Below are 20,755 nucleotides of genomic sequence, written 5' to 3'. Positions count from 1 at the left end.
AGGCAGGCCGTGTCAGCATAAGCTTCTCAGTCCTGGAGTATGCTGGGAGACCCAGACACCGGGAGCTTTAGATGCCTAGATCCTGTTTTCCCTGTTCAATAGTGGGGATGTGTTTGGAGCAGGCCACAGCCTCTCATGGGGGTGGGTGTGAGGTATATGCTCCGGGCGGGTGCTAAACCACGGTCACTTCCTGAAACAAGGTCTAAATTTCCTGGGCCAGCTTTAACTTCTGATCTTTCCTCAGCCTCTCTAGAGTCGTGGCTTTCAGTAGCTACTTTAACATCCAGATGTCACGTAGTGCCACTGACCATACCCTGTGGCAAGAAAGGTCTTTTAGGGTAAGGTGGACGATACACAACAGGGCCAGGATCACTGGCGGATGGCATGGCTCCACACCTCCGTGCCTGGGATGTGCACCCGAGGAACAAGACTGCAGACATGGGGCTGACAGGATATCAAGACAGCTCTTTCTGAGGGGCGTTTCCTCCCGTGGTCAGCGCAGGCCAGGCTGGTAGAAGTCAGTAACAGGACCCGTGGGCAGGCCTGCCCCTCTGAGACCCCTCCTGACTGCTTTTGTAGGGTGACAGAGGAGGCCCAGCAAGAAACCACTCAAATCGACTGACTTTCAAAACTGAAGCAGAGATCAAGCATGGAGCTGCAGGACAGAACTGCAGGAGCCAAGTGCATGCGAACTCCGTGCACTGCTCATCTTGAACTAACCCGGCTCCCAGGGCTGCACTGCCCATCGCTGCCCCAGGAGCAAAAAGGAGTCGTCAGAGTGGCCTCTTCTTTATAAACACAAGTCCATAATGTTTATTTGAAATCCAATTTATTACAAGCCTACCCTTAACCGCAGCCCTTCCTCCTTTAAGACAATTTAAAAAGCCACCACGCAGATGTCACTGCAGTGGAAATACCAGCTTTCTGCTAAAACACCAGTGAAAAGCAGGGAGGCCGTGGTGCCAGGGATTACCCAACCAAACCTGCAGATGAAGGGAAGGGACCCTTCCTCAGCCACTGGGCTGGGCGACACATAGAAGCCTCCTGACCTGGTGGGCTTCCTTTAAATAAGGAGAGCTGAGGGGCTCACATTTTCCAAATTCAAAATCGATAGAAAAGAAAGTTAAACCCTGTCTTGTACTTTTATCAAAATCTGGCATAAAAGGGAAAGCAGACTACAAACTTTTGCCTAAATACAACACAAGGCTAGACTGGCTACGTCGGGCAGAGCCGGCCCCCCACCTCCTCCTGTTGCTGACACCAGCTCCCGTCCACTGAGGAGATGCCCTCGGAAGGAGCACAAGGTCTGCAGAGCGGGCCCTGGAGGAGCAGGCGCCCCAGCAAAGTAGAGTGCCACCAGGGCAGGGAGAGGGCTCCAACCCCAGATCTCGCTGCCCCCTGGCCTTTCTGAGGAGGGGAGTGAAGCGAACACGTATCATAGAAACTGTACTGTACATGTGCCAAAGCAAGATGACAATTATTTTACAAGATGTTCTTTATACAATATCACTGCGGAAACAAGCAACTTTAGTAACTACAAAAGTCAATTTAAAAAATTAAACATTTGAACTTCTTCCTGCTCTTTTTCGGCTCCCTAGGGGCTTGTCTGGTTTGTGGGTGGGCTGGGCTCCAACACCCCTCTGGCCAGACCCGTCAAAGCCAAGGTCATAGCATGATTAGAAGCAGGACTCCAGTCTCTATGGGAAGTGCCTTAGTTTGCTTTGTTTTTTAATGAGGCGGTGAGTTGGGTGAGGATGGGGAAGGTTTGCCATAATGGAGAGGGCGCTCAGGAACAGCTCCAGAAAATGTCCCTCGACTCTGCCATGATCAACTCAAAGCCCACACTGTCCCAAGATGCTGGTGAACACAGAATCCTGTATGGCACTAGCGGATACTGTCACCTGAGAGGGAGGAGGAAGAGTGCGGACATAAAGAAATAAGACTGTATATAAATATAAATTCAAAAAGATCCACACCTCGGCCAGCATGGCCGGATGACGCTCCTTCCTACTGTGGGGTACAGTGCCCTCTCTGGAGACCAGGGGGCTTGGCACTGCTGTAAAGATGAGGCGGGAGGAGGAAGAGGAGGAGCTGGGCAAAGCTCACAGGAGAAGCCATGCCCAGGCATTTCCCAGCTCTCAGGACTCAGGGGGAGGCCCACTTCTGCTGCTAGCCTTTCTGGGCAGGGTTTACCAGGCCAGCATCCCACTCCCCAGAGCTCGGCATGACAGGCATTTCTGGATGCTCCAGTCACTTCCCCTTCTAGCCCTGCCAGCTTCTTTCCTGCCTCTCCCACACGTCTTGTGTTCTCCTCCTATCCCCCCTCCACGGCTGCCTCACTAGGGCCCTGCCTCGTTACTTCTTCTGTCTTCGTCCCTTGGACTGTCCAACAGACTCTGCGTCACTGTCCCCGTCATCATCGGCGAGCCGATCAGGAAACTTCCTGCGTTTCCTGCGGACATAGGGGTGGCCGGGGAGGTGTTTATGCAGCAGTGCGAGCAGACACTGCTCCGTTTTCCCCATACAGCTCAGCACATGGCTGCCACGGCAGTTGTAGAGCTCGGCGTTGGTAAACACTTGCTTCATGTCGCTGAGGAACTCTTGGACAGATCGGTAGTTCCCACACGAGCATTTGTTCTGCATGGTCTGGAAGTCCATGGGGTGATCGATCACATCGTAGTAGTCCTCGGCCTCATCTCTGGTCACAGGCTCCCTGTGAGAAAACACCGAGGGAGAACATGCACAGGCTGGAGGGCACTACAGACAAGGGGAACCAGCCCCAGGATGCTTGCAGCCGGGATCGGTCAGAGACAAGCCAACCCAGGGGCAAGGTGTGCTCACCTTCTAAGGGCTGTCACTCCCACCCCCTTGCCAAGACATGTCTCAAAAGGACGGGGCTGGAGCAGCCCGAGTGCGGGCACTTACCGGAAGGGCCAGCTGAAGCGGTACTTCACCAGTTTGTGGAGGATTTCCTCACACTTTTGCAGCTCCAGACTCTGCCTCCTCGAGCTACGCTTGGTCTGAAGTACCTAGCACCAGAGGAAGCAGAGTGTCAGTCACTGCAGAAGAGCAGACAGGACAGGGAAAGAACAAAACAAAACAAAACAAAACAAAACACCTAAACAAAAAGGAAGCAGTTTCATCACTTCCTGGGGCATCAAGGTTGGGTGATATTCAAGATGGGTGGTGCTCTCAGGTCAGATAGTGATCACAGCAGCGGAGGGCAGGCAGCAGGTGCTCAGAACAGAGAGTGGCTGGGGACGGCCACTGCGACCCTGAGACACGGCTCCAGGATTAGGGGCATAAACAAGCAATCTCAGAAAGTCAGGCAGCAGCTGACCCCAGCAGCCAGCTTTGTGGGGCAGAGTACGCTCAGGAAGAGAAGCGGCTAAGGAGGTAAGGGGTGGGGCACCCTTCCAGGCAGCCACAACCAGCTGGGACACCCAGTGGTAGAAACCTCACACAAGGTACTGGTAACTTAAGGACTGTTTGTTCCTCTCCCTAATGGCTTGCTTTACATCCTCAAGTCCAAACTGCTCTGTGAAAACAAGCCAGTTCCCGAGAGCTTCCTTCTCCTCTTCAAGTGAGATCTAAAACTAAACTACAAAAAAACGACATCGGCTGACAACAGAAGGGGGGGGGTGATGTCTCAACAACTGGCTGCAGCCTAACAGTTAGTGGCTCTGGCATTGCTGGCATTCCCACAGGGAGGCCCACCCGAGACACATGGATACTATTTTAAAACCCCCAACGAGCTGCAGGCTGCTGCTAACTAGGGGAGACTGTCTGAAGGCTAGGCAGGATGCCGGGCATAGCTGCTCCTGGAGGGCCCGCTGCCTAGTCTGCCCAGAGGCCCATCCATCTGCCGCCTCAGCCCCCAACCCAGGGGGAGGGGAGGGGAGGGAGGGAGGGAGGGGGCCTCCCCTCCACCTGTCGCCTTGTGAATCCCACATGGTGGACTAGAACATACAGAACACAAAGACTAGAGGGAGGCTGAGGAATTCTTACCAGTTCATCAACTTCTGTGTCATCCACAGGGGGGGCCTTTGGCCGGGACCGCCTGGCAGAATGTGACTTCTTACCCGGGGGTCGGCCTGGCCTTGCTGCAGGGATGACGCTCTGCTTGCCTCGGATGTTCTTTCGAGGCCTCACTGAAATAAAACATGGGCTCAGAGCAGGGCGGAGGGCAGCATGGTGTGAGTATGCTGGGGGAGGGGCAAGACCACACAAGCAAACAGACAGTGACTGTCTGGGGCTGCGGAAGGCCAGGTCCCAGCACTTCTAGCCTGTCCGTACTTGGTTCAGTCATAGTCAGGACAGCGTCTTTGCAGGAGTCAACTGTCAAGTAAGTCATCAGGAAAACATGTTTGCTAACATGGCAGCATGGCTCTCCTGCAGTCCAGACTTAGCCCGAGAGAATGCATGGACCTGCGTGTACAAGGGAATCTACACTTGCCTTGCACTTTCCTGTTACCCTACACTCAGTACCCAGTGTTTTCAGTGAGAAGCGCACTCACACAAGGGGCCACAGCATCCTGCAAATCCAAGTCAAGATCCTCTTTCTCATGTTTCTGAAAACCAAGATGGTGGCTGAGAGCATTTCCCTGAGAGTCCTGCCTGGCATCCCTATCGAGAATAAACCTGAAGGCACTTAGACCCCTCGTGTCTGGCTGATGACAGGTGCTCAGGGGCAGGCGGACCAACATTCCTTGGGATGCCCTTGGAGCGTTCTCTGCAGGGATTAGCCGAAGGCCTCTCCTCCACTAAACCATTCTCCACGACCTTTCCTTGCTAATACCTGGGGTGGGGGGAGATGACATGTGGGAGAGAATGTGTTTAGCGAGGCAGCCATGTGGAGAACCAATGAATGATGCTTCCCATTCTATTTCTGGACCATGCTAACCCTTCAGTGGCTATTTTAAGGCTTCTAGCTTCATGAGGAAGGGGAAGAAGCTGACGCTCAGGTGCTAGGGCTTGAAATTGCACCACGGAACCAACACTGGTGGCCTGGAAGGTTGAGGACATCAAGGGCTCTCAAGTACCAAAGACTTTCTAGATTCTTCTGGGAGGCAACAGCCCTAGAAGCCCAGAGAAAACAAGGGCCTCCACAGAGTAGGGGTGGGAAAGAGCCACTAGCATGAAAACAGACTCAACACACTGCTGCCGTCAGCTGTCTTCCGACCATGTGCACCCATGCCACACGTCAGTATGAGGAGTCTCTTCGTAACACCGATGGCCAGCCCTGGCATACCTGAAGTCATACCTAGTGAGCCCACAGTCCAGTGTTGTGGCACATGCCTATGGTCCCACCAATGGGGAGGTATTCCAGGACAGCTTTGGAAATATGTCTTTAATCAGGGCATTTAGAAGGCAGAGGCAGGCAGATCTCTGTGAGTCTGAGGCAAGCCTGGCCTACACAGCGAGTTCCCATTTCAAAGGGCCTGAGATGGAAAAGACCTCTGAATAGCTGTCCAGACTGTGAGAGAGGAGGTCAGTTAGGACAGACACGGAGGCCAGAACACACATGCACCACTGCAGTACGAGGTGGTCATCCCAAACACCCGCTGCTCACAGCATGGACTGTGAGTTGCACTGCTTGAGACCCGTGGTCTACTTCTATGGCCTAGAACAAGGCTGCTGAAAGGCTGGCTGGAACCACCGTCTTCATCAATGACAATACCTCGCGCCATGGAAAGAGCACCAGAAAATGAGTGGATGCTGTGAGCATCAGTGATGAGCTCTTTCCTGATGACCATCCCAGAGAACAGACTGGGCCTTCCCAACATCCCCATGACCGAACCACAGGAAAACTAGCTTTCTCTTTCCAGCCCGGCACCCCCGGCCAAAGACTCCCTGGCCACTGCCACTGTGCTGGATGGGGCCAGACCACAAACATGCGTGAGACCCTCAGTTCCACTCTTAAAGCAAGTGCTCTGCTGTTGGCTGATGCTCTGGAGACCAACCCACCCTTTCCCTGAGAGTTTAAAAGATTTTATTTCTAATTATATGTGTATGTGTGAGCTTATGTGTACATGGACATCTGTGCACATTGAGTGAAGGTGCCCAGAGTTCAGGTAAGCAAGGGTCCTAGAACTGGAGTTACAGGTAGTTGTGAGCTGCCCAACATGGACATTGGGAACTGAACACTGGTCACCTGGAAGAGCAGTACAGACTCCTAACTGCTGAGCATCTCTCCATGCCATCTGCACGGCCCTCTCCCCTGACATCTTGAAAACCAACACAGACACATGGCAGCTCAGTCGCCCACAGCCCCAAGGGAGAAGAGGAAGACAGGCAGTGCTGAACTTCTCTGCCAGTCAGAAGGACTGAGGACAACAATGCCACACCAGACACTTACACCGCAAGCCAGCCACTTCATAGTCCTCCTCTTCCTCCTCCTCCTCTTCCTCCTCTTCCTCACTCTCATCACCTTCACTGTCCTCAGAGGTAGAGTCTTCAGTGTAATTCCTGTGAGAGGAAAGGCCAAGTAGAGACTCAGTTCTGTTGACACCCGACACCCCACAGGATCCCGACATGTCCACTCATGGACCAGATGGAGCCCAGTGAGGGAGAGACCCTCAGAGTGTAGGCCCGTGGTTTCTACTGTGCTTCAGTAGTCTGCCTCCCTCTGCCCAGTCTAAAAGGGTTTAGGGGACACCAATGGGGGCGGGGGGAGATCAAGAACAAAAAGAACCTCTACTTCTCTCCACAAACAGTCTAAAAGACGATTACTTTTGTTTCACTAAATATCCGCTGAGTCAACCCTCCAGACACCGGAGCTGCCCGACTCTGGGGTGGACTGAGAGGACTAAGGACGAGGCAGGTGTTTGCTGCACCTTGACGGCTCTCTTCCAGAAGCTGCAGACGACCACACGACAAAGCAACTAATCCCAACTAAGAAGAGCGGGTCCACAGCCTGTCTCTAGAGCAGCAGGCCTTGGGCCCCTCCACTGGGAGGTGGTGGTGGAGGAGGAGGAGGAGGAGAAGGAGAAGAGCAAGGCTGTTACGGTGTGGCTGGGATCAAACAGCTCTGCCCTTGACCAGAAAGACAAGCCAGTGGTTGTGAGCACACCCTTCCACAACCTCAAATGTCAATGGAGAGCAACAGCAGCAACTGGGCAGCAAATGTTAGGTGCCTTCCAAGGTGTGGTCTGGCTGTACTGCCGCAAGTGCAGAACAAGGCGGCTCCTCTACTTGCAGGGCACCCGGCATTGTTTGAGAACTGACAGCTGGGCTGCTCAGGAGGGCCCCCAGTCTAAGGGTGTAGGACTTCTCAAAGATGCAATGCAATTTCAGCCTAGCTTCAGGCAGTTTACCCAGCAGGCAGTGCTCAACAGAGAAGATGCCAGATGCTGGGAAGCAGAAGGTACAGAGTAACCCGGTCTGTAACAGGCACATGAACAGGAGAACAGGGCCTCCAAAGTAAGGACGAGGAGTCTGAACTTTCCAACAGCTGTCTTCTGTAGGCCGTTCTGATCTTCACCAGTGAGAGGCCACAGATGGGAGGGGGAGAAGGGCTGACAGCCACCTTAGAAGCCCAAGTGAGAGATAGGTGGGAAGAACAGCAGGGGCCACAGAGAACGAGGAGCAGGAGACAGCTGACACCGGGTTAGTATTTGGCTAATTAATAAAAGAAGGGAAGTTCATGTCCAACAGATCCCAGAGAGAGGAAACTAAGCATGGATACAGAAGGCAATGATTTGGCTGCAGATAATCAGCAATGACCGCCTGTAGAAGCAGCTATGATGTAAGCAATGGAGATGCCACAGCTACCCGAGAACAAAGTGTATCAAGGGGCTGGAGAGATGGCTCAGAGCTAAGAGCATTGGCAGCTCTTCCACAGACCCAGGTTCGATTCCTGGCACACATAGAAAGGCTCAGAACCATGTGCAACTTGAGTTTCAGGGGACCCAGTGCCCTCTTCTGGCCTCCATGGGCACCAGGCACACATACATGCAGGCAAAATAGCCACACACATTAAAAAAAGAACAAACAAACAAACAAACCACCAGGCGGCAGTGGCACACACCTTTAATCCCAGCACTCGGGAGGCAGAGCCAGGCAGATCTCTGTGAGTTTGAGGCCAGTCTGGTCTACAGAGTGAGTTCCAGGACAGACAACAAAATTACACAGAGAAACCCTGTCTCAAAAAATAAAAAGAAAAAAAAATTGTGGAAAAAAAGAGAGCATCCAGAAGAGAAACAGTTGGTCTTGGTGGTAAATGTCTTTATTCCCAGCATTTGGAAGGTAGAGGCAGACACATAGATCTCTGAGTTCAAGGATATCCAGGACTACACAGAGAAACCCTGTTTTGAAACTAAAAACAAAGTAGGGAGGAGGTGGTATTAACAGTGAAAAGCAGAAATGTCAACATTAAACAAAACCAGATGGCTGAGTGGATAAGAACACTGATTGCTCTTGTGGGACCCAGGTTCACTTCCATCACCCACATGGTAGCCTGTGACTACCACAACTCCAGTTTCAGGGGAGCCAATGCACTCTTCTGACCTCCATGGGTAACACGCACACACATTATTTATATAATACATACAAGCAGACAAAATACTCATATATAAAAAAGTAAAATTAAAACCACCCCCCCCCAACATACCCCAAACCAAAGTGAGATAACAGCATCTAAACTCTTACTGCTGTACCACAAATGACCAAGCTTTGCACCCAAATGAGCTTAAAGCTCCTTGGAAACACTCAGTTTGAGTAACTGAAGCTACTTTACCTCTCAGCCTATCTGACGGCTAGTATAGCATGGAATGAATGGCCTTGAACTTGCTTTGTAGCCAAAGATGACTCAGAACTCCTGTCCTCCTCCCCACCTTCCGTGTCTGGGATTACAGGCATGGACCACCAGGCCTGACTCCTGTAGTAGCAACAGGGGTCACAGCCAGGGCATGTACAAGCTAAGTGAGCATTCTACCAAGTGAGCTATCTCCCCAGCCCTCCACTTATTTTTGAAAGGAAAAAATTCTCACCTGCCCCGGGAATTTCGCCTGGCGGTAGGAGGCTGGCAAGCTGGACACTGCCACTCCCCATCTGGTACTTCATAGAGGGCCGGCCTCAGACAGAACAGGTGGAAGGCTTTATTACACTCATCACACAGGATCAGCTTGTCATCTTCCCCTGCAGAGACAGAGCACACACATTGTTGGCGGCACAACAAACACCGCAGCACAGCGCCTCTCTCTCCCTCGTTTTATTCGTGGCCATGGTGTGTGTTCCAGAGCCTGGGAAAGCCGCAGAGAGCACTGGAGCTCCAGGGAACCCCTGACCCGAGCTCTCCGCAAGAGCAGCAAGCACTCCTGGGGGTTGAGCTGTCTCTCCAGCTCCTTTCTCTTTCTTTTAAGACAAGGTCTGGCCTGGAACTTGGGGGGGGGGGTCCTCCTGACTGCCTCCCAATGATGGGATTACAGGTACAGACCAAATTCCGCTGCCTCTTTGTTGTGCGCGCGCACGTGTGGAGTGTGGAGGCTGGAGGCTGGAGGCTGGCGGCAGGTGTCTCATTTAACAGCTGTCCCGAGGCAGGGTTTCTTACTTGAAGCCAGAACTGGACACTAGTTCTGTGAGACCTCTTTTGTCGCCACCTCCCAAGAGCCAGCACAGGTGGGCTGCTATGCCCAACCACCATTTATGTGGGGGCAGCAACGGAACTATGGTCCTCATGCTTCTGTACAAGCCTTTTACCAACTGACCTCTCCTTCCGGCCTGCTTGTTTCTTAAAATGCACTTGTTTTCTGAAAATAAGGCAATTTAGGGAGAGTTCCTACCTTATCTCCTCAGAACTACCTGGAACCGAGGCAGGACAATTAATATTTACTAAGAGGTGGCTGGGCTCTAAGAGGAAGCAGAAGCAGGTGGATATTTTTGAGTTCCAGGCCAGCCTGAGCTACATAATGAGACTCGATCTCAAAATAAGTAAACATGTCAAATAAAACAATTTTAAATTGTGTGTATGTGTGGTTTTTTTTTTTTTTTTTTGTTTTTTGGTTTTTCGAGACAGGGTTTCCCTGTGTAGCTTTGCGCCTGTCCTGGAACTCACTTGGTAGCCCAGGCTGGGTGTATGTGTGTTTTAACTAAAAGGCAGAAAAAAATCAAGCAGTGGCTTGAGACTGCCGCTCTTCTTGGAACCCAAAACTATCCCACACACGTTTGGCATGGGTCCTCTCCATTTGAAAGTATACAGTATGAACTTCACATGGCTAACTCCCTTTCCCAACTTCCATCCTTGGTCAGTTTTACAGCAACTGCGTCTACATAGTGCTTCACTCTTTGGAAACAAAGCCCTAAGCTAGTTCATAAGGTAGTGATAACCAAGGAGAAATAAATCATTCGGACGATCTCAGCACAAAACATTTCAAAAAAAAAAAGGGTTGGGGATTTAGCTCAGCGATAGAGCGCTTGCTTAGCAAGCACAAGGCCCTGGGTTCGGTCCTCAGCTCTGAAAGAAAAAAAAGACAAAACATTTCCAAATGCTCTGTACTCAGGGCTATGGGATGAGGTCTGTGTGCACAATGTGCAAAGACTGCCCCCTGCTGGAAGCACCTACCTCTAAGCTGTCTAAAGGACTGTAGTAAACCAACTAATTTGCTCCTATAGAAACTCTCAAAACTGAGACAGCAGCTGCTCTAGCCATACACTGCAGATGTGAACACACAGACTCACCAGCATGAGACTGCAAAGAAAAAACTGGGGGGGGGGGGGGGAATTGTGTACCAAAAAATTACCTCAGAGGAAAAGGATTTTGAGAATGGAGAGCCGATGCATACCTTTTTTCCGACAGACTTTGCACCTAGCATTTTCTGCAGACATATCCCACTTGATACAGGCATCAAGCATCCCGAGTAGAACGTGCATTCTGGAAAAGGTCTGGGCTTCACGGATGGCTGTTTTCCATTTTTCCAGTGCAGAGGCAACCTAAGTAGCGCGCAAAACAGCCTGGCATTATGACTGTGACCTCAGCGCAACAAGAGGGCAAGGAATGGGTGAAGACGTAGAGTTCTGAGGCTATCTGCCTCCTAGAGTTTCATTAAAACCATCCACTTATATTATAGAGCCCCCACCCAAGCCTTCAAAGACAACAAACAACCTTAGCAAAGATTACACCAAGATTAAGTGTGGAGTGGGAATGAGAAGCAACATGTCTCTTCCAGTGAAATCATAAGAATGTTGTATCATTTAGAAGTAGGAATAAACACCAGCATAAACATCAATGTTTGGTCTACAAAACTCTGAGATGGCTCAGCAGGCACCTGACTTTGCTAGAACATTCAAGTCCCCCAGCTTGGAATGCTTCCAGTGAGCCTCTGGTTAGAAGTGGATGGTAACAAAGCACACCAACAGTCCCTTTGCCCCACACCAGAAAGACAGCTATCCTGACTCAGAAGGCTACAAGAGTCTTCCCGATACACCATTCAAAATGGAAAACTTTGCTGCCTTGACAGAACACACCAACACAGGACTGTTACAGGAAATAGCTATGAAGTACTTGCATAAGAAAGACAAGCAAATTCACAAGTGAGTTCACACTTTTGGTTTTTTTTGAGACAGGATTTCTCTGTGTGTAGCTAGCCCTGGCTGTCCTCAAATTAACAGAGATCAGCCTGAGTCTGCCTCCCAAGTGCTGGGATTAAAGGTGTGCACCACCACCACCCAGCTGTGAGTTCACACTTTTAAATATTGTATGGTACTCATAAATTTGCACAATTATTAGGTATTCATGAACTTCGTGACCAGGCTGGCCTCGAACTCATAGAGATCTACCTACCTCTGCCCCCCCCCAGGGATTAAAGGCGTGCACCACCACTGCCCAGCAATATTTATGAACTTTTAGAGTGTTTAAATGGGGCTAGAGATAGCAAGGTGCTAAGAGTACTTGCTGCTCTTGCAGAGGACCTGGGTTTTAGTTCCCAGAACGCACAGGATAGTTCACAACAACTCGTACCTTCAGTTCAGGGGATCCAACATCCTCCCTCTTCTTACCTCTGTGGGCACCAAAAACACATGTGGTACACATACATACATATATGCAGGCAAGCCACTCATATACTATACATAAGATAAAAAAAATCTAAAAATAAACAATGTGTGTTTAAAGAGGGAGAATGCTAGCTCTTCTGATTTGATTACTATCCACACTGTGTACACAAACTGAGTTATATTACACACTATAAACTTTTTTTTCCCCTCCAAGACAGGGTTTCTCTGTGTAGCTTTGGTGCCTATCCTGGAACTTGAGGCTGGCCTTGAACTCAGAGATCCACCTGGCTCTGCCTCCCAAGTGCTGGGATTAAAGGCGTGCGCCACCACCGCCTGGACACTATAAACTTATACAACTAAAATAATAAACAAAAGTTAAGCCAGCTCTGGTATCTTGTAGGAGGCATGGCGGTTCTTGTGCTCAGAGATAAGCACTAGGGAACCTGGAATGCTAAACACAAAGGTTTTTGCTTCAAAAGGATGCACAACCTGTTACCCTCCCAGAAGGTAGCATGGAAGCAGACATGCATTCTAGCCTGGTGACATTGCATGATCTGTGTGGCCAGAGACTACACCAGACCCTTCCCTAGACCCTTATCCTAAGCCTGTTTTTTCTCAGTCAACCTATAGAACCCATCTTCATGTAGTATCTCCAGTCTCTATTTAGCTTACTTTGTGCTCTATTGCACAATTGTTAATTACCACCAGAAAAGTTTTGACCAAATTGTGCCGTGCTTAAACATGCCTAAAATAAACTACCAGTGTCAGACTCTGAAGTTTAAACTGACACTGTTACTTAGTTGTGCTGAATCTACCTTCTTGCCTCCCTTGGACCATTACTCTGCTGGCTGTGGTGGTCGCAGGGACTCCCACAGTGGCTCAGATCTGTAACCTGGAGGCTGAGGCAGGAAGACCACTGGCTCTGCCTCCCGAGTGCTGAGATTAAAGGCATGTGCCACCATCGCCCGGCTGCTATACTGTATTTTCTATCTTTTTCTCGCCCCCATCCTTCTAATATTTCCTGCTGCTCCTACTCAAGAGTACTCTGGGGAAATGTGGGGGTGGGCTGGCCCCCCACAATACACCAGACTAGGACTGGAGAGTTGGCTCAGAGTACTCGCTGCTCTTGTAGAGGACTGCGGTTCAGTCCCCAGCACCCACATCAGGTAGCTGACAACTGCCGATAGCTCTAGTTCTGGGGAGCGGATGCCTTCTGGCTTCTGGAAGCACTGCATGCTACACGCACATGCTGCATATACTAACAAGCAGGCATACACATCGACGTGAAAAGAAACAAATTGTTTTAAAATTTAAAAAATACACACCCCTACTACAAAAAGGACCTGAGAAACAATCTTGTAGAACTAAAGAAACTGGAGCCCAGAAGAGAGACTGACATAAACTCATGTACCAGCCTGATACTAGCCAAGGAATCCTTGGCCCTTGCTAAGTGGAAACTTTCAAAGCAGAGGACAGTGGAAAATTTTAAGCTGTGGCAAAGCTGACCTTTGGTGGGAGATGCAGGGCAGGATACTGCTAGTACAGAAGACAGCAGAACCGCTCAGCAAGTGGCCTGACTTTCCAAGAAGCTCTCCATCTCTACACTGTCTGGACCTTAAAGGGCTTACATTTTATTTCAGCTCAGGGTTTAGTACACAAAGTGCCCTTAATGGAACTTGTTAGAGGAACCTGTTGGTCCTCAGGAAAAAGAAATAGCAAGGGAAGAGGAGGCTCTTTCCCTTGAGAGCCTACCAATAAAAGCCTATACAAAGCTGGGTTAAAGGGCAACATGGCTCACAGGGTAAAGGTGACTGCCACCAAGTCTGACAATCAGAATTCTATCCCCAAGACCTACACAATGAAAGAACTGACTCCTGCAAGTTATCCTCTGACTTCCATACACTAGCTGTGGAACACAAATGTGTATGTGTGTGTACACACACACCACACACACAAACACACGATGTATAAAACAAAAAACTTCAGTTAAAAACAAAACCCACATAGCATTTAGCAAACAGTGCCTCATAAATATGTACAATGAACTTTAGAAAGTGTTTATGAAGAGAGGAAATGCTAGCCACTCTTGATCATTACACACACTGTGCACAGACTGAATTATCATATTGTACTCCATAAATTTATACAACTACAATAAAGAAATTTAAGCCAAGTCCGGTGGCTCAGTTCTGTAACCTCAGCACTTGGGAGCCTGAGGGAGGAGCTGTCTTAGACATCACATAGGTTATCTGGGTGCTAAAAGCCATTAAAAGCAACTCAGAAGGACTGTCCCAGTAAAATACCGACATAGGCAGGAGGCACCATGGTGAAGTAAACCAGCCCCTTACTCTAATAATCCTCTCTGAATCATGTTCCCCCTGTGGCCTAAGAAAAGTAAGGAGAAACACAACTGTGTACACACTCGAGGTATTTCGGAAAGAGCAGTAGACCTACTTACTCTTGAACATTTTTTTTTTTTTTTTTGGTTTTTCAAGACAGGGTTTCTCTGTGTAGCTTTGCGCCTTTCCTGGAGCTCACTTGGTAGCCCAGGCTGGCCTCGAACTCACAGAGATCCGCCTGCCTCCGCCTCCCGAGTGCTGGGATTAAAGGCGTGCGCCACCAACGCCCGGCACTCTTGAACATTTTTGCTTGCAATCACATATGCACACATAAGAGGACTTGTTGGATCCTCTAGAACTGGAGTTACAGACAGCTCAGGCTGCCATGTGGGTGCTAGAAATAGAACCCAGGTCCTCTGGAAGAACAGCCAATGCTTGCAACCGCCTTGCTAGCTTTGTAGCCTCTGAGAGTAGACTTACTCTTAAACTACCTGGCTGTGGTGATGCTTGCCTTTAATCCCACCACTTAGGAGCTGAAGGTAAGAGGATTTAGGATTCAACCCAGCTGGGGCTACATAAGATCCTGGATTTTTAAAAAAAAAAAAAAAAAAAAAAGCAAAGACCAGGCATGGCAGAGCACACCTTCAGTCCCAGCACTTGGGAAGCAGAGGCAGGTAGAATCTGAGTTTAAGGCCAGTCTGGTCTACATAAAGAGTTCCAGGCCTGCCAGGCAGTGGTGGTACATGACTTTAATCCCAGCACAGAAACAGGTGGATCTCTGAGTTCAAGGCCAGCCTGGTCTACAAAGTGAGTTCCAGGACACCCACCAGAGCTATCTGTCACGCAGAGAAACCCTGTCTCAAAAAAAAAAAAAAAAAAAAAACAACCAAAAAACAAAAAACAAACAAAATTAGATTTTTCCATGACAGAATGACAAATTTCATTTCAATCTAAACTTCAGAACCCAGCTCCCATGCCCATGGCTGGGAAGCTCTGACCACCTTGGCACCCCTCACAAGTCAGCCTAGGCACCACTCCTTTTCATCAGCACAGAAAGCCTGAACTCGTGATGGCTTGAATTCTCTTCTTCCCTTTTCAGATAGAGTCTCTATGTAGCCCTGGCCTTGAACTCAGAGACCTGCCTGCTTCCACCTCACCAAAAGCTTGTACCACCACAGCAGGTGTCTTGAGTTCTGAGATGGTATAAAAGGGATCTTTTGTGGTGATATATTGTGTACCAAATAAAATTTGCCTGAAAATCAGAGAACAGAACAGGCCACTAGATCAAACACAGATGCCAGGGAGTGGTGGCATACACCTTTAATCCCAGTACTTGGGCATCACATGCCTTTAATCCAATTATTAGGAAGGACACACTATGGCTGGATACAAGGCATGAGGAGACAGGTGTGGTGGTATTGTGTTCACCAAAATATTGTGTACTCTAATAAATTTATCTGGGGTCAGAGAACAGACAGCCACTAAATACAAAGGCTAGAAAATGGTGGCACTCACACCTTTAATCCTAGCATTCCAGAGATAGAAATCCCTCTGGATCTCTGTGAGTTCAAGGCCACATTGGAAATAGCCAAGCATGGTGACATACGCCTTTAATCCCAGAAAGCCAGCCTTTAATCCCAGGGAGTGGTGGTAGAAAGCAAAAAGATATATAAGGCGTGAGGACCAGAAACTAGAAGATTTTGGCTGGTTAAGCATTCAGGCTTTTGAGCAGTAATTCAGCTGAGACCCATTCCGGATGAGGACTCAGAGGCTTCCAGTCTGAGGAAACAAGACCAGCTGAGAAGTTGGCCAGGTGAGGTGAGATAGCTGTGGCTTGTTCTGTCTCTCTGATCTACCAGCATGGACCCCAATAACTCGCCTCAGGTTTGATTTTATTAATAAGAACTTTTAAGATTCCTGCTACAGACAGGAACAAAGCCTTTTCAGCAGAAGCTCTTTTCGGCTGAAGCTTTTTCAGCTGGAAACTCCTTTCAGATGGACCCCTTTCAGCTGAGGACTAAGAGACACTCAGAGGGTTCATGGAGACAGGATCTCGCCTCCATTTCGGCCTCAGGATTCGGTAGTGGTGAGCAATCTCTCTAGTGGCTTGTTCCTTTGTTTCCTCTGATCTTTCGGCAAATTTGATTAGGGAGCACATACATCATGACAGTCTTTGTTTAGTAGAAACCCTATGCAAACTTCCATCTTTTCTGAGCTGTGATGAGACGACACACAAGTGCAGTCGTCTCTGGTGAAGCTGAGCAAAGAGCAGGGAGTCCCAGCAGTCAGACCCTGCTATTGCGGGAAAGAACTGGGGCTTCACAGCCTACTGTAGTGATGAGGTGTCTGCCCCAGGACCATACCAACATACAGAGACTTATTAGAGCACACACGGGGAACCCCAACAGCTTGTCTTACTACTCTAACCATCTCCCCACTTCTCCTTCCTACCACTCAGTCCCCTAAAGCAAGAATCCCCAGCTCAGATTCAGTAACTGAATACCTTTGCTTCCTCAGCCATCTTTTTCTCTTCATCCACTTCCTCAGACTTTATGGAATCTTCACTTTGGAGTTTCCTTTTCTTCTGTTTGGGAGCCATGAATCCTTGCAGAAATTTCTTTATGACACTGGCCTGAAGGGCAATGACACATTCACCAAAATCCTTCAGTTTCTCCAAGGAAATGACCTACAGGAAAGAATTTAAAAATGAGTGGAGGCCAAGAGGACAAAGAAAGAAGTCTGTCTCCAAACTCCCTGCCATGAACTACTGCTGTCTCAGTTAGAAGGACTGCACATCTAACTGTGCCTCTGACTACCTCCACTTCCCCAGTGAAAGGATCCAGAATGCTGAAATCCCATCTGCTCCAAGGAATCCTTCCATTCAGTCCTTATTACCCATGACATGCAGGACAAACTAAAGGGCCGAGGCACACAGGGTGTGCCTAGCATGTGTGCGGCTGTGAGCTGAAACATCAGCACCACAAAATTAAAACCAGAAAAAAAACACAGGCAAGAAAAGCAAAGACAGTTGGAGAAGGCTCAAGCTTTCAGCACTTTCTGGCTGAGGTCAGGCACTGAGCTTTCCATTCTCCGTCTCCATTAAACCTCTGTTTAGTTTATGAATGAAGAGGCAGACACACTATCACAATTACATTCTTTCTGAAGTTGCAGAGATGGTTCAGCAGTGAAGAGTGTACACTGCTCTTGCAGAAGACCAGATCCCAGCACCCGTGTCAGGAGGGTCACTCACCAGTGGGTCCAGCACTTCTGGCTTCCAGGACAAGAACATATGCACATATCCAACACATAACCAAGATAAACTTTTTATCGGGGAGTGATGGTACAAGTCTTTAATCCTAGCACTTGGGAGGCAGATCTCTTAAGCTGAAGGACAGGTTGATCCACATACCAAGCTTCTTACCAGCCAAGGCTACATAGTAACACACTGTCTCAAAAGAAAAGGGAAAATAAAGACCTGCTTACCTCTGCCTCCTAAGTACTGGGATTAAAGGCATGCAATACCATGCTGGGCTTACTTTTTTTTTTTTTTAATAAAGATTCATTTTATTTTTAATTATATGTATGTGTCTGCTTGGAGTATGTGCACAAGAGGGCAATGCCCAAAGGGGCCAGAGGTGTCTGATCCTCTAGAGCTGGAGGTCCAGGTGGCTGTGAACTGCCTGATAGGGTGCTGGGAACTGAATGTGGGTGCTCAGTAAGAGCAGTACGTGCTCTTAATCACTGAACTGCCCCCCTTGGCTCGAAAACTTATATTACACATCATGCATTGACTTGTCAGTTACATAAGGCACACCAATTTAAAACTATATAGTCAGGCATGGTGGAGTACACCTTTCCTGCCAGCACTTGGGAAGCACAATCAAGAGATTACTACATTTGAGGCCAGCCTGATCTTACACAGTGAGTTCTTGTCGGGGCCACATAAACCCTGCCTGAAGAAAAAGAACAAGCCAGAAAGAATAACTCAATTTCAGCAAGAGAAAGAATTGAATTTGGCCCATTTCCTGATAAATATTTAGCAAACAAAAGAGATGACAAAGAAAACAATTATATGCATCAACTTGTGCTGCCACATGTATTATGCACAACACCCCCAAATGGAACCAGGACACCAGCTCTGGAAGTGACTCCCTGGTGAGCTTCTAGAGCAGCAGCATTCATGGTCCTTCCCTGCACTCTTACCCGGGCTTCAAACTCTGCCGTGCCCTCCATGTAGCCAAGCCCTCCTTTCTGCAGCCTCGTTGCCACTTCAATAAGGTCACTCCGCAGGAAGTCCAAGAGCTCCTGGTTGCCGTCACAAGCTTTTAGACCCAGATTTGGCTTCCGAGCCAAATAAATGGAGTGAGTAATTTCTTGGTACCTACAAGAATTAGGATTAGGAACAAGGAGGAGTATAGAGACTTTTAGAGGCACTTCTACATGCCCCAGTGGCGAGTAACTGGCTCTCAGTTTCTCTGTCATCTATACTGATATTGATGCGTCACACAAACAGAATCATACAATATGCAGCCTTTCATGTCTGGCTTCTTTTGCTTAGCACAATGTTTTGACACCCAGGTAGCAACACAAACTAGTGCTTTGCTCTTTATTTTTTTTTTAACGTTTATGGGTCTTTTGTACATATGTGTTCTGTGCAACAAGCCCTCCAGCTTCCATCCCTTCTCGTGAGAATATGCTGTTTGGACAGATCACATTCTGTCTTCTGATGATCAACTGATAGGTATTTATGGTACTTCTACCTCTGTCTATTGTGAACACTGACAGATCAGGTTTGAACGTTAACTCAGCTAGGAAAGCATTTGTGCAATTCTCTTAACTACCATGGCTCACAGCTTGGTGCAGGGCACACACTAGTCAAAGATCAAATATGCTACCATGGATCATGTGACCTAAAATGTGTATTTTATCTAAACAAACATAAACATGCTCAAAAAGACTACAAGATAGGAGCTGGAGAGATGGCTCAGCAGTTAAGATCACTGGTTGCCGACAAGAGGTCCTGAGTTCAACCCCTAGCAACCACATGGTGATTCACAACCATCTATAATGAGATCTGGAGCCCTCTTCTGCCTTGCAGACATACATGCAGACAGAACACCGTACACATAATAAATAAATCTTTAAAAAAAAAAAAAAAAAAAAGATTACAAGTTAAATCAACATCAAAGTTACAGACTTATTTTTATAACTGTAATAGATTATCAACAAAAAGCCAGGTATAGTTGTACACAGCTCTAGCCAAGAGCTCCTTGAGACCTACACCATCACACACAGTGTAGAGGCAGGAAGGTTAGAAGTCGTCATCTTGGCTATACAGTGAGTTCAAAGCTAGTCTGGGCTACATAAGACCGTTTCAAGCAAGCATGCAAGTTGAGGCTACAGAGATGGCTCAGCCATTAAGAACACTGACTGCTCTTCCAGAGGACCCAAGTTTTGACAGCTAAACATCTACATGGTGGCTCACAACCATATGAAACTCCAGTCCCAAGAGATTCCCCGCCTTCTTCTGGCCTTTCAGGACACTGCATACACATGGTAGAGACATACGTGGAGACAAAAACACTCATACATATAATATCAGTAAATTTAAAAAAATGCACACATACAAAAAATAAATCATGCAAACAAGCCCAAACCAAAAAAACATCTTGCTGCTGGGTACCATGGTGCACACCTTTAGTCCCAGCACTAGGGAGGCAGAGGCAGGCAGATCTCTGAGTTTGAGGCCAGCCTAGTCTACACAGAGAGCCTATTTCAAAACCACATTGCTCTGATATTGACATTTACACTGAGAAGATGTGGTAAACAAGAGGAAACCCTTACCTTTTTTCCAGTCTCTCTTTAAGCTGACTTTCTCTTATTCCCTGAGGATGAAGGCAATTTAGCAACTCATCCAGTTCCTTCTGACTATCACACAGGAACCTGTAGAAGCATAACAAACCTTACAAGTTGGAAAAACAGTTCAAATCAAACAGTGTATGGAGTCTCAGGCTGACAGTGAGTGAGAAATGCAGAACTCCAGACTGTTTTCCGTCTAAGTCCACCTAATTTACTATTTCTATGAGGCCAACATGGTCTCCTGCTACAATACAGACATCTATTTGTTTTTTTCTGAGTTAAGGTTTCCCTGTGTAGTCCCGGTAGATCAGGGTAGCCCCTGCCCCTCATGTGCTGGATTAAAGGAGTGAGTCACCACTGCTCAGCCCAGAGACAGACTTTATAAAGGCAATAGAACACCTGTCCATGCAACTTCAAACCTCAAACTAAAATAGCTAAGATATAGGTGATTGCACCAAACGTATTTTATGTAATCAAAAGTAGCAAAGACCTTCTCAAAATCTAGTTTTTGCCTAAAGCAGAATTGTACATACAGAGACCAATAGCTATTTAAACAATATTTTCAA

At 48.2% G+C, this 20,755-nt stretch overlaps 1 protein-coding gene across 1 annotated transcript in view; it reads right to left on the bottom strand.

The window, feature by feature from the left end:
- Positions 1–786: 786 nt before the first annotated feature.
- Baz1b (bromodomain adjacent to zinc finger domain 1B) overlaps positions 787–20,755 on the bottom strand; it is a 60,378-nt gene continuing 40,409 nt past the window's right edge. Inside the window, exons 11-19 of the mRNA XM_006971297.4 lie at positions 20,175–20,273; positions 18,534–18,711; positions 16,834–17,016; positions 10,782–10,929; positions 8,991–9,138; positions 6,359–6,468; positions 4,009–4,151; positions 2,926–3,029; positions 787–2,713 (exon numbers count right to left, since the gene is read on the bottom strand). Coding sequence (XP_006971359.1) covers positions 2,356–2,713; positions 2,926–3,029; positions 4,009–4,151; positions 6,359–6,468; positions 8,991–9,138; positions 10,782–10,929; positions 16,834–17,016; positions 18,534–18,711; positions 20,175–20,273 — 1,471 coding nt within the window. The 3' untranslated portion in view covers positions 787–2,355. The remainder of the gene's footprint in view (positions 2,714–2,925; positions 3,030–4,008; positions 4,152–6,358; positions 6,469–8,990; positions 9,139–10,781; positions 10,930–16,833; positions 17,017–18,533; positions 18,712–20,174; positions 20,274–20,755) is intronic.

Source organism: Peromyscus maniculatus, chromosome 23, assembly GCF_049852395.1.
Source record: "Peromyscus maniculatus bairdii isolate BWxNUB_F1_BW_parent chromosome 23, HU_Pman_BW_mat_3.1, whole genome shotgun sequence".
Taxonomy (NCBI): Eukaryota; Metazoa; Chordata; class Mammalia; order Rodentia; family Cricetidae; genus Peromyscus; species Peromyscus maniculatus.
The sequence above is the reverse complement of the archived record's forward strand: the minus strand, read 5'-3'. Positions and strand labels throughout refer to the sequence as shown.